Here is a 15,028-nt window from a genome sequence, read left to right as displayed (position 1 = left end):
CATGCCCCCTCAAACAATCCTACATTGATGTGTTGTTCCATGCCCCCTCAAACAATCCTACATTGATGTGTTGTTCCATGCCCCCTCAAACAATCCTACTTTGATGTGTTGTTCCATGCCCCTCAAACAATCCTACATTGATGTGTTGTTCCATGCCCCCTTCAAACAATCCTACATTGATGTGTTGTTCCATGCCCCCTCAAACAATCCTACATTGATGTCTTGTTCCATGCCCCTCAAACAATCCTACATTGATGTGTTGTTCCATGCCCCCTCAAACAATCCTACATTGATGTGTTGTTCCATGCCCCCTCAAACAATCCTACATTGATGTGTTGTTCCATGCCCCCTCAAACAATCCTACATTGATGTGTTGTTCCATGCCCCCTCAAACAATCCTACATTGATGTGTTGTTCCATGCCCCTCAAACAATCCTACATTGATGTGTTGTTCCATGCCCCCTCAAACAATCCTACATTGATGTGTTGTTCCATGCCCCCTCAAACAATCCTACATTGATGTGTTGTTCCATGCCCCCTCAAACAATCCTACATTTATGTGTTGTTCCATGCCCCCTCAAACAATCCTACATTGATGTGTTGTTCCATGCCCCCTCAAACAATCCTACATTGATGTGTTGTTCCATGCCCCCTCAAACAATCCTACATTGATGTGTTGTTCCATGCCCCCTCAAACAATCCTACGTTGATGTGTTGTTCCATGCCCCTCAAACAATCCTACATTGATGTGTTGTTCCATGCCCCCTCAAACAATCCTACTTTGATGTGTTGTTCCATGCCCCTCAAACAATCCTACATTGATGTGTTGTTCCATGCCCCCTCAAACAATCCTACATTGATGTGTTGTTCCATGCCCCCTTCAAACAATCCTACATTGATGTGTTGTTCCATGCCCCCTCAAACAATCCTACATTGATGTGTTGTTCCATGCCCCCTCAAACAATCCTACATTGATGTGTTGTTCCATGCCCCCTCAAACAATCCTACATTGATGTGTTGTTCCATGCCCCCTCAAACAATCCTACATTGATGTGTTGTTCCATGCCCCTCAAACAATCCTACATTGATGTGTTGTTCCATGCCCCCTCAAACAATACTACAGCATCTACACACATGACTTGCTGTTTGAGGTATCCACTACTGATAGACTTTAGTTTGCATATTTTATCAGAGTTTGACATTACTGACACATTTTCATCCAAAGATTCTGAGAAATTTATTACTATTTTTGATGAGAATATTACATGTACCCATAGTCAGCTGGCATACATGTACAAGTAATAATAAAATAAATGTGAATAATTTACTGATATTTACTGTATGGGAATGACCATCTTGAATGCGACTTGAAACTAAATAAGAGACAAATTGTGAAACAGGTTTTCCAGTTTCCTGAAAATCAGGAAGAAAATACCAAACTTTTTCAGCCAAACAATCCTTTGGGGTAAGATTAAACCAATCAGAATCAAATTTGACAGATTCATCGTTTTTGCATGGAAAATGTCTTGCATATGAACCCCTTGTTACAAGCCGCAAAATTGAAATTAGTTTAAGGTTAAATCAGGATAAACACACATGCTATAGATTAACTGATTTGCAATTGACATGCATTTTCAGAGGCATTTTGCTGTGTTCAACCTGCCAGAACCTAGAGACAATGCTCTGGAATCTATTGTCACAGCTATACTGGAAACCAACATGACCAAGAATGATTCTCCAGGATTGATGCAAGAATTACATGAATCTATTGTGAAAGCATCATGTAAATTATTGACATCAGTACAAGATGTCTTAAGACCTACACCAATGTCTGGAAGATACCACTATTTATTTACATTGAAAGACTTGACTGTAGCATTCCAGGTAATGAGATATTTTATTTTCAAATTGGTGTATTGTCATTGTTTATGTGAAATCCTGGCTGCAGATTATGATAAATGAATTGGGAAATATTGTAATGCATTTCTGTTATCATATTCAGCTCCGCTGTCGACTTTGTCGAGTGGAGCTTATCGTATGAGTGATTGTCCATCGTCGTCGTTCATGTCAATGTTTTACTTTTTCGACTTCTTCTTGAAAACTACAAGCCTGAATGCTTTGATACTTGGTGTACCTTGGGTAGACCTCTCTGAGATTTGTTCATTTCATGATGATATCAGCAATTCTCTAATTTTGGTGAATATTTTTGTAATTTTTGGTAAAAAGTGATATTTTTGACTTCTTGTTAAAAACCGCAAGTCCAATTGCTTTGATATTACATATATAGGTACTACATGTGGACCTCTCTCAGATTTGTTCATTTTGTAATGATATCTTTAATTCTCTAATTTTGGTGAATATTTTTGTCATTTTTGGTAAAAAGTTATATTTTCGTCTTCTTGTTAAAAACTGCAAGTCCAATTGCTTTGATATTACATCTCTAGGTACTACATGTGGACCTCTCTCCGATTTGTTCATTTTGTAATGATATCTTTAATTCTTTAATTTTGGTGAATATTTTTGTCATTTTTGGTAAAAAGTTATATTTTTGACTTCTTGTTAAAAACCGCAAGTCTGATTGCTTTTATATTACATATATAGGTACTACATGTGGACCTCTTTCAGATTTGTTAATTTCGTGGTGATATCCTCAATTATCTAATTTTGATGATTATTGTTGAAAACAGCAAGTCCTGTTGCTTTCATACTATACATATTGTTCAGTTTCTAATGATATCTTCTGTTTTTTAATTGAAATGTGCATTGCTAACAGCGGAGCTATCTCAGCCGACAGGCTGCTTGTTTATTGGTACTATACAGAGAGGAGATTGTTTTTAAAATGAATTTTTAGTACATTTTATTTTATGTGTAGATCTTAACGCATCTTCTGCTGAAAACTTCTACAGAAAGTCTAGTAGTGAAAAGGTTAACGTATTATTTGCATGCTTGTAGTACAGTACACATTTATGATGGCAAGATGCTTAGACTGCATACAACTATGTGTCTGTTGTTATGTAACCCTTCCTTGTCTTTATTACAGTGTTTAACACGTCTATCAGAAGAAGCCAGGGAAAAAGAGATCATGGTGATATCACTATGGCGACATGAATTAAAACGTATTATGCTAGATCAGTTATGCCGTAATGCAGATATTACTTGGTTTGAACAAAATATGCAGGATATTATAACAGAGGTAAAGTTATCTTTAATAAAACAATTCCTGTGTAAGCACTTCTGCTTTTCTTGAAATTGTACCTCCAAATATATAAAGTTGCTTGAGGTGTGTGGTGTACTCTTTATTTAGCTGAATTAAACGAATATTAAAGGGAACTAAATAGAGCCTATTTTGGTGTTTGTATTTATCAAGTTATGTATATTGATTATAAATTTGAAAAAAAAATTAAAAAAAATTATTATCTTCAGAGAATATGAGAAACCATAAACCTGCGAAGGACTTCCGTTTGCGCCATCTTGCCATAAAAAACGCCCTCATGAGGTATAAACAGGTAAGGTAACAAAGCATGATGACGAAATAGTATCTGATTAAATATAAGCAACTTAGGGAGCCATAGTTGGCTGGACTGGTGAATTGACTTCTAGTCTAGGTTGTTTCGACTTTTACTTTAATGTTATTTACAAGCGTATCAACATACAAACATTTTGGATGTGCGATTGATCGAGACAGGCATTTTGTTTTGTTTTTTGTCTAACTGTCTAATAAATGCTGTTTCCAGTACTGCACTGTGCGGCGTGCAAATTATTCAAAGTATGGATGCTGGAGTATGCAATCTTGAGTTCGTAGGGTGGTGGTGGAAACATTTGTGTCTATGTATTCACGGGACTGCACTGGCAAATCATGGGACAATTGTCACAAGAACAACAAGCAGATTGTTCACAGACTTCCGTGTAATTTGAAATAAAACTATCATCCGAACAAGGGGCATTGAATCTTCACAGTATACCGTACTTCCCTGATCATAAGCCAGGAGGCATGAACACGTAAGGGAAAAGTAAGATATGAGCTTATACTTGAGGACCAACTCAGAAAAGATGATTTTGTTTTGGGGTTAAACACTATAACCATCTTGCAAACAACGAAAAATTATCCAAAAAATTATTCGTTCACCACGCCGGGCTCGGGAAAATAATACTTCTTTTAAAAAAAAAATATGCGTCATTGATTTGAACGACACTTACAATGAAGAAACAAACATGTTCATAAAAAACACACACATTTTATTACAATACAATTTACATACCGTCTGAATTTACGGTGAAACAGTGGACGAAGGCATTTATCATTATCTTCGTTTTGGTATGTTTTCAATCGTATGCAAACTCTAGACGCAAAGCAATTTTCCACCATGAGGTTTTTCAGCACGATTTGACCTGGAACAACTTCCTTTGACATAACAAGTCATGTCTTTCATTAACCAATCAAAATGATGTGTCGTAATGATGAAATTTTCCGATTATTGACGATGATTTTTTAACGCAATGCGGACGTGAATTACCGCAATGTTAAAATACGATCTGTAGCACTGATTGCAACGAAAAAACAATGATTTTTTCCCCTAAAAACTGGCAATTCGCAATTTCCGAAATATAAACAACGGTTAATAGTAACCGTGGGCAAACTGAGTGTGGAGGAAGAATTTAAACACCTTTCTCGGTCCCCAACATGTCTCATTGTTCAAACCCTAGACCTTTCCTGATAGTCTCAAAGTAAACCATGCCCAATAACCAGGTACACAACTTACCGTCATATTTTTGTCTTTTCGAAAGCTACTACTCAAAGAAATATGGATTACTCCAGAATTGCAACATCAGGGTTCATCCTTTGTAAATGACAGAATAGAAAGGATTTGAACCACGTTGTGTACGTTCACCATGCACTCTGAAATGAATGCGAGTTTTCTCATAAAACTAAAAGCATGAACCAAACTACCATGCCAATCACGATTATTATGAAATGAAACACACCTTTTACACGCATATTTTAAAGAATATCGTCGACGCCCAGTAAAAACACTCTGGGCTTATAATCGTGAATGCTCTCAACTCGATAAATACCAGGTGAAAATATAGGGATGGGCTTCATACTCGGGAGGGGCTTACGATCAGGGAAGTATGGTACTTTAATGCAATTGGGCTTTCACTCTCAGAATACTGTGGTTCAAACGCATAAGACTCTAACCCAAGTTTTAAAAAGCACATTGTGCATATAAAAGTTGAGTTTATACTAGTAGTACACAATGCTTGACAGCATGAACGGCTATGTACAATGGCATATACGAATGCGATCAGATACTAAAACGTCATAGCTTTGAAAAGTACCCGGATGTTAAATATGTTCGTTCGTTATTTATTCCCCTCCATGAATGGCCTCCATGGTGTTTAATTGCAAGCACTTCAAATGCCTTCAGTTATATGTCAAGAAGCATTAAAACAATTTTTATGTAACTTGATAGGAATGTTAGTCATGATTGGTTGCTGCAATTCATTGTTTTATTTTACATTTTAATTAAAATTTAGCATTTTTTATGTATTTTTTTATTATTTTTTTTTAAATAACTGTCCACGAAGCGATTACAATCATGAAACACCCACCTCCCATTATTTAGTATTTGTACATGTTTGTTAACAAATTGAATGCAATAACTACCCACCTTTTAGTCGCAGTGATGTAAAATAGCAATCTATGTGGAAGATTCGCGGGACGGTTCAACAGCAACAGAATGGCCATTGATTTCCGGTAGACAAATTTAAAGTTTTCCCATGATGCCATTTTCATACATTTTGTACTCCTCAGGCTAGTAGTAAATTATGGACGGGTTTTTTCGCACGTTTGAAGAAGTAGAACGGGGTTCCCGACGAAAAAGAGTTATTAATAATAAATAGAGTCTCGCAAAAATAAGGAAACGCCAACAGTATCTGTTAATAATATAAAGTTAAACAACTTCCTGCTAAAATATGAATGTAAGAGTCATAAATTAGTAAGTAATTAAGATATATAAACTATACAGGGGAGACTTTTGAACGTAAGGGTCCCTTGAACTCCTAACAGACGTGCCCCAGATAGTGTCAATTTATACACAGTAACAAATGAGACGCGTTGGGGATTACTTTTAATTTTATGTACCGAGAATTACGTCTGCCGTAAATTATTAATATTTGTTATGGTACTGAGCTGTAGGATCTTTGTAATTTTACCATGTCGATTTTCGGGATATACGAACCAATCAAAGGGGCTCTAAAGATTGTGATGCCTTCCTTATAATATACGTAACTAAAAATAAATAAATAATATATTTATTGACACACATATTGATATTAAGATAGTGGTTTGAATTTTAGATATTTAGATTGTGATTGTTTGTCAGAAATTTACATAGTTGTTCTTGCTACTTTACGTATTCCGTGTTAACTAAATTTCTAAAATATTTTTAAATGCCCTATAAATTTATTTTGGGCATTTATTTGTTTACTATTTTCGTTGCATTTCATTTTCCCCAATGTTTTATGAATTATTTCAGTTTTCTTTTTAATGTTTCAATTTTGTGTAGACTTTTTATGCATATTTTTAACTAGGCTTATTTTCAAATATTTTTGATTTAATATTTAATAGATTATTCATAATTTGTTTATCATTTTCAAATATTCTTGAATATCATGATCCCTATTCCCTCAACACACGGGAGTTCTTTCTAAGCTTTCTTTGATTACATTTGAGATGAGTCATATACTGATTTTTTTTTTCCAGTATTTTCCCCAAGCCCAGGAGGGTGATGAGTTGTCTGAGTATTTTGTTACATTTCCAACTGAACCTAGAGCTTACCAGAGACCAGTTACATCAATATCACAGAAGACTGTCAAAGTAAGATTTCTTTTCTATCAGTTTGTATGCATGTTACTGTCATCTGAAGTTCACCATGTTGCAGAGAAGACTGCTTATATTCTGTTATGTCTGTTTGTCCAATTTTACTGATTTTTAATCAATCACTTCCAATTGCCTTCTGGTCAATTGAACCAAATACCCATTGCCAATAGGTAACCTACTATGCCAAGTTCTACATGGTACCTAAGTCGAGGCAAGTTTCTACAACATATCCACTACTAGGTCAATTTTTACTATATTTTTTAATCAATCAATTCCTACCCAATGTTTCTGGCAAATTCAAACAAATATGTCTGGATTGCTTGACTTGTTTCAGCCAAGACTTCTTTACAAGTTTTTCATGAAGTCAGGGGGAAGCACAGGTTTTAAAACTATAATATTGTAATGTATGTCATTCCAGTTTTCCAGATACTGTACTGAGCATAACATTATGTATATAGCCACTCACATTATTATGGAAGGTCTTCAAAACTGCATGAATAAATTAAATCTATATTGTGAAAGAAACAAAGCAATGAAAGCATTATACGACAAACAATCCCTAAGTCAGAAAAATATTTCAGTATCACTGAGTCTAAAAATATTTGATCAGTTAATATCTCCAATATTAATGTATGGATCAGAAATCTGGGCCCATGAAATAAAGGACAATAACAGCTTAGAACAAATTTGTAATTACTTTTATCATTTTATATTAGGTGTAAGTAAAGTAGCCCCAATCAGGGGTATTCAGGGTGAAATTGGTAGACTCCCAATAAGGATCAAAGCAGAAAAAGCTCAAATCAAATACTGGTATAGACTAAACACACTGCCAGTGAATCATATACTACATGGTGCATTAAAAGAAAACATTAAAAACAATACAAACTAGAAAAAGAAGATTGAACATATCTTGGGGGAGAACCAATTTAATAAAACTAAAGGTGAATACGAGATAAAAAACATCAATCAGTTCTCAAAAAATATCGAAAATAAACTATCAAATGAATATAAACAGACCTGGAAAAATCAAATAGTTAGTTGAAGTAACAATAAAAACGAGGGAAATAAATTACGAACATACAGTTTATTCAAAACAATATTTAAAACTGAAAAATACCTAGAGGAAATAAAGGACTTCAGCATGAGAAGAATATTAATAAAATTCAGAATAAGTAATCATAATCTAGAAATTGAATTAGGACGAAGAAGGAAGCCAAAAGTGGAAGAAAAAGATAGAATATGTACAAAATGTAATGATAAAAAAGTGGAAAATGAAATCCATGTTATTTTAGACTGTGAGCGCTGCGCTATAAGAAAGAACGAAAATTGCTGTTTATAGAATGTAATATAATAAATAAACAGAATAGAATAAACAATTTCATAAACATATGCAACAACAGTTTTCCACTAGTTAAGGTAGCGAGACTATTATTTGTGTTGAAAATTACGATTTTCACATTTATTTATTAATTGATGAAATGCACTATAAACTTTCATCTGATAAAGTCAACATAACATAGAATGTCATGTAAGTTGGTTAAAATGTTGATTTTCTGAATGGAAGCAAGGCAGCCTCAGTAGTGTTTTCCAAAATCAACAACACAGGTTTAATCTGTGTGCCTCTAAGTTCCAAAGATAAACTCAAGACAAAGCAATGTTAGGATGTGTTATCAGTAGCTATCTGACACACAATGGTGTTTCCAAACATTTGAGTGGTTTATCTCCGCCCCTGTTTGTTTCACAGATTAGTCATTTGCATATGAATCTTTCAGACACAAGGTCACACAGCCACTGAAAAAAAATCGTTGATTTTGGTGTTTTCATCTGCCGATTTTATCCAATTATAGCTATCCCATTCCTTTATTTTTTGACTCCCATGTGCGAAGCACAAAATGTGGGAGTCTTTGCAGTTAGTGTGTCTGTATGTGTGTATGTGTGTATGTGTGTGTGTATGTGTGTATGTGTGTCCGACTGTTCCACTGCTATCTCAAGAACCATACATCGGTTTTTGATGAAACTTGGTGCATAGATGCTCTGGGCCAATGCGCAGATTTGATTAGGTTTTGGTAAAAATCCATGCTCGTTAATTACCTAATTTGCATGATAATTAGCTAATTTTTAGCTGTTCTATGACTGTTCCACTGATATCTAAAGAACCACTCATTGGATTTTGATGAAACTTGGTACATAGATGCTCTGAACATATGCGCAGATTTGATTAATTTTTGGTAAAAATATGTGCATATTAATTACCTAATTTGCATGATAATTAGCTATTTTTTAGTGGTTCCATGACTGTTCCACTGATATCTAAACAACCACTCATTGGATTTTGATGAAACTTGGTACATAGATGCTCTGAACTAATGCTAGGTCTTGATTAGTTTTTGGTAATAATCCGTGGATACTAATTACCTAATTTGCATAATGATTAGTCAATTTTCGGTTTTTCCACTGATATCTCAAGTACTAATCATCACATTTCAATGAAACTTGGTACATAGATGTCATACGACACTGCACAGACCTGATAGTTTTTATGGTAATATCAGTACATATTAATTACCTAATTTGCATAATTAATTAATTTTCAGCATTTGATATAAGTAGTTAGCATTACATTTCAATGAAACTTGGTACTTACATACTCAAGGACTATGCAGAGATTGATTGTTTTCGATAAATATTTGTGCATATTAATCACCTAATTTGCATAATTAGTTAATTTTCAGCTTTTCCACGGGTATCTCAAGTACTAATCATCGCATTTCAATGAAACTTGGTACATAGATCCTTTAGGACTATGCAGAGACCTGATTAGTTTTAGGGTAAATAATTGTGCATATTAATTACCTAATTTGCATAATTAATTTTCAGCTTTTCTACTGATATCTAAAGTACTAATCATCACATTTCAATGAATCTAGAATTATGCAGACCCAATTAGTTTCCGGTAAATATTTGTGCATATTAATCACCTAATTTGCATAATTAACCAACTTTCACACTGATATCTCAGGTACTATACATCACATATCAATGAATGTACAATAGACAGACCTGAATAATTGTGGGTTAAAATCTGTACATATTAATTACCTAATTTGCATAATTAACCAATTTTAAGCTTTCACACTGATATCTAAAGTACCGTAAAAACTCCGAAATTTCGACCGGTTTTAAATAATTGGTGTTAGAAATGTGACGTGTTTTTAGAGTCAAAATTAAGGTGCATTTTCGGACGGTCGAATTTTTCAGAATAGAAATCAGCAAATGAAAAAATGGGGATGATAGACAGTGTGCTTCATTAGTTTTTGACTCCCATGTGCGAAGCACAAAATGGGAGTCTTTGCAGTTAGTGTGTCTGTATGTGTGTATGTGTGTATGTGTGTATGTGTGTATGTGTGTGTGTATGTGTGTCCGACTGTTCCACTGCTATCTCAAGAACCATACATCGGTTTTTGATGAAACTTGGTGCATAGATGCTCTGGGCCAATGCGCAGATTTGATTAGGTTTTGGTAAAAATCCATGCTCGTTAATTACCTAATTTGCATGATAATTAGCTAATTTTTAGCTGTTCTATGACTGTTCCACTGATATCTAAAGAACCACTCATTGGATTTTGATGAAACTTGGTACATAGATGCTCTGAACATATGCGCAGATTTGATTAGTTTTTGGTAAAAATACATGCATATTAATTACCTAATTTGCATGATAATTAGCTATTTTTTAGTGGTTCCATGACTGTTCCACTGATATCTAAACAACCACTCATTGGATTTTGATGAAACTTGGTTTCATGGACATGGATGCTGTAGGACAATAGACAGACCTGAATAATCTGTACATATTAATTACCTAATTTGCATAATTAACCAATTTTAAGCTTTCACACTGATATCTAAAGTACCGTAAAAACTCCAAAATTTCGACCGGTTTTAAATAATTGGTGTTAGAAATGTGACGTGTTTTTAGAGTCAAAATTAAGGTGCATTTTCGGACGGTCGAATTTTTCAGAATAGAAATCAGCAAATGAAAAACTGGGGATGATAGACAGTGTGCTTCATTAGTTTTTAAAAAATGCAATGTCCGTCAATTGACGTAAACTTCCTCATGTTTCACGGTAAAAGCAAAGGTCGTGGCCGAGTTGTAACTCAAAATCTAAACAAAGTCATCAATCAGTGAGTATTATGACAAGCAAAACAAAACATCAAGACGCGGAGAAGAGGTCAGCACAAAACTAATAGGTCAAAAGACAAAGCTGTCTCGCACTACCTAGGAAAACTTGCGAATGTTCGAAGTACAGGTACCCATTGGACAAAAGATACATGGAAGTTTAGCAAACTATCTCCCCGACCCAGTGCAATGTATCCGGTTAGAATCAAAGCTCACGTGTCCCTTATTTGAGGGACCAAATTCTGCCGTAAATTCGCCCTTGGAATAAAAAATAAAATGGGATTTAAGAAAATAAAATGGGACTTTTAAGGTGTATTTTGGCATCATTTTTCGGACATTTCAATCAATCCTGCCGGCTAAAATAGAGTAAGTTTTACCGTAGTCATTGACGTCTGTCTATTCAAGAGTACACGTGTATGATTTTTATCGTGACTAGCGTGAGCGGGTAAGCTTCCTTTCGAGAATGAGCTGTTATCACTGTGAACAATGTTAAATTATTCTTCAGATGACCAGTTTATTTTTTAAAAACAACTAATTTTTTTATTTAAAAAAAATCATGTCGTTTTCACATCAAAATCCAAGCCAAAATATCGTACTACAACATCAATCTCTTCCGCATTGCGTTCAATAACATTAACATATTTAAATAAGCTATGGTAATTTGAACACGTTGGCATCATCCAGCTTTTTGATTGGTTAATTAGCGATTTGACCTAAGAGAACATGGCGGATATCCTACAGCATCAAACGTTTATACGAGACTGGAATCATTCGCTTACGATGAAACTAAGTTGACTTTTATTTGTATTTCATAACCATTCAACAAATTTATTTTGTGTACATTATTATAATCACTACTGAGTACAGTAATAATCAACAGTTCAGAAACGCAGCATGCCGAGATTTTTGTGTTCGTTTTTATTTGAAACTTCGTTTATTTAGAATATATTTTCGTTACCAATAAAATAAAAATCTCTCAGTCAATCAGAAACCCGGATTCATGCCTTCGAGGAAGGTCCCGTTTGAACGCTCACATCGTTTTTTTTTTCGTTTGGGGGAAAACTAAAACTTATCGAAATTTTCGAATAAGAATGAGTCGGCAATTTTTAGTGGATTCGAAAATAAATAGGCGGTCGAATTTTTAGAGGGGTCGAAATTTTGGAGTTTTCACGGTGCTAATTATTCCATTTCAATGAAACTTAGTACAAAGATGCTCTAGGACAATGTACACACCTAATTAGTTTGGGGTAAAAATCTGTTCATATTAATTCCCTAATAAGCATAATAATTCATAATTTTTTGGTTCTAATCACATTTCAATTAAACTTGGAGACATAGATTTTCTGTTACATTGCGCAGACCTCATTAGTTTTACACTCAAATCTGGTCATATTAATTTTCTGATTTGCATAATTAGTTTTCAGCTAAGTAATTTCGAATTATATTTAATGTGTCTCCAATACTCTCAGCACATGGGAGTTCTTTCTAAGCTTTCTTTGATTTGGTTTCCAATAGCCTTACACATTTGGATGCCCCTACACATGTTAAAACAGACCTTGATGGGAAAACAAATTGATTGTGCCGATAAACAAGCTTGAAAATCTTTGCTGTTACTTCATGGACGTTTTCTAGGAGTTTATGTTTTTCAAAATACAAGGTCTTTAACAAAAAATAACGTATACTTATTGTCGTCGGATTAACACCAAATTTTCACAGATTTAAGGTGACAGTGAGAGGAACTTGAATGTGTCCAGACAAACTATTTCATGGATTATTTACCAACGAGTTGTGGTTTGAGTTGGGGGCAATGCGACTAAAACAGTAATTGAAATTCAGCACACTATTTTTTAAAACGCGTTGCTTGAATAAAACTGACCAGACACATTCAATTTACCAGACTATTGAACAACTAGGAAAAGTGAAAAAAATAATTCTTATCGCCAGCATAAATGCGTAATTATTTTTTTTACAGAAAAAGTAATTTTTCACCTTTGATTGAATAACGTGTTGTAGAATGCAGATACGGGCATGCAAAATACACTTGTGAAAAGCTTGAAGTCTGGCGACTCTAAAAATATATACTTTCCCGGGTCTATTTGTAGTCATTTAGTCACAATTAGAAGATGAAAACAAGTATGCAAATAATAGTCCCACTACCTTAAATACCTAAAACAAACAATATACAAAAAATAACATGTTTGTATTGTTATTGTAATTTTCTCTTTGTTGTTGTATTTTTCTTACCATATTATTGTTTCAACAAACACTAACCTTGACTGATTAGAGCTAGTGAAAGCAATTATATTTTGTCAGCCAAATACTATCATTTTGACATGACCTTGAAAATTGTATTGAGACATTTTTCACATTGCATTGTAACACTGTGAGACTAATACTCCTATCTTGTTTATCAAAATTGTTTTATTTTTACAGGTTGTTCTTCAGCCAATTATAGAACCACATGAGGTTCACAAAGTCTTATATGCACACATGTCACGTTATAATGAAGAGTTTGGAAATGAAACACTAAATATAATGTTGTCTGATTTCATTATTATGCATATTATACGATTGCATCGAATTATTAGTTTTCACCATGGGTAAGTAACATTTTAATTCCACTAAATGACATAAAACAAAATGTAACCTTTCAATCATTAATACATTGTTAGTAGATGTGTGTTTATTCAGCCATGCACACAAAAAATGCTGATATATGACATGTGTGATAGCTACGAAAAAGAAAAATTGATATTTACAGCCTATATGGTCCTCTGTTAGGTGTTTGTGTGCCAGACTATTGTTAATCATGATCAAATATTTGTCAGGTTTCTTTAAGTTTGTAAGTACATACAATCTGGACAGCCAATTTTTGAGTTCATGAAAAACATTAAACTTTTTGCCACCAGACATTCTCTCCCAATTTTTTCAACTTTTTTCTTGTATTCTTCAATATTTCTGGAAATAAACCTTAATTTTGGAGCCAACAGATAAAATTTAAATAAATTTTCAGTTTTTACTCAAAAAAATTGGCTAGTTTTGTCCCAATATTTTGAAGAAATGTGCAGACTATAAACAGGACTATTTTGTGATGAAAAGTGGTGGTGAAAAGGTTTGCCATGCAAGGGAAAATTAAAAAAACTCAGATGTTACATTGAAGCTTTAAGGATGTGGCTGAATAAAACATTGCAAATTCTGAACATTATCTGTGTGGCGGTATTCACTGTACATCATTTCAACTGTGATTTTATCACAGTGAGTGAGTGAGGTGTGGTATGATAGGTAGTGTGTCTATCTGCAATGGTGAGGCGATTGCCGTGGTTGTAATATACCGGTATCGCATGTACAATTTATTTTTTGAATATTTTTTTAAATATATTTCTAATCTTTGTAAGACTTGATATGCTAACTTGATTAAAAAGCTGTGACCTATGATATAATTTACAGCTTGTATTATTATATTATTACAGAGGCAATGTTATGCTGATTGGTACTATAGGCAGTCATTTAGCTACACTCTCCAAGCTGGCTTTGCATGTAGCTGATATGCCCATACACTACATTGACTCCTCCAAGACTAATACATTCTTTGATGGACTGAGGTCGGCAATACGTCAGACAGGAACAGAAGGCAAAATGCTGACCCTGGTCTTCACTGTAAGTTGTCACTAGCATTGAGTAAAATGAGACATTGCTGTGAGCAGAGTTAAGAATCTATAGTGCTTGTTTATGGATTCTTTTTCTGCTCAAGTTTCTGATTATTCACCTCTAACCTTGCATAAATTGCTTTACAACTAATAATTTGAATCATATCCTTCCTCCTACTCATATATTCAAAAGTTTATCCTAAATATATCACTGAATATCTTTTACCAAAACATTTTCTCCTTTTGAATTTGGAAAACGTTTTTCTGTTATTATTATTATTTATTATTAGTTTGATCTTGTTGATACTGGTAGTATTAGCA

General features: G+C 34.1%; 1 protein-coding gene across 1 annotated transcript in view; it reads left to right on the top strand.

The window, feature by feature from the left end:
* LOC102804440 (dynein axonemal heavy chain 5-like) overlaps positions 1–15,028 on the top strand; it is a 170,322-nt gene that overhangs the window by 99,229 nt on the left and 56,065 nt on the right. The window contains exons 47-51 of the mRNA XM_085505137.1: positions 1,639–1,884; positions 3,041–3,193; positions 6,764–6,877; positions 13,494–13,660; positions 14,531–14,717. Coding sequence (XP_085361263.1) covers positions 1,639–1,884; positions 3,041–3,193; positions 6,764–6,877; positions 13,494–13,660; positions 14,531–14,717 — 867 coding nt within the window. The remainder of the gene's footprint in view (positions 1–1,638; positions 1,885–3,040; positions 3,194–6,763; positions 6,878–13,493; positions 13,661–14,530; positions 14,718–15,028) is intronic.

This window comes from Saccoglossus kowalevskii, chromosome 11 (genome assembly GCF_978046115.1).
Source record: "Saccoglossus kowalevskii chromosome 11, keSacKowa6.1, whole genome shotgun sequence".
Classification (NCBI taxonomy): Eukaryota; Metazoa; Hemichordata; class Enteropneusta; family Harrimaniidae; genus Saccoglossus; species Saccoglossus kowalevskii.
The sequence above is the reverse complement of the archived record's forward strand: the minus strand, read 5'-3'. Positions and strand labels throughout refer to the sequence as shown.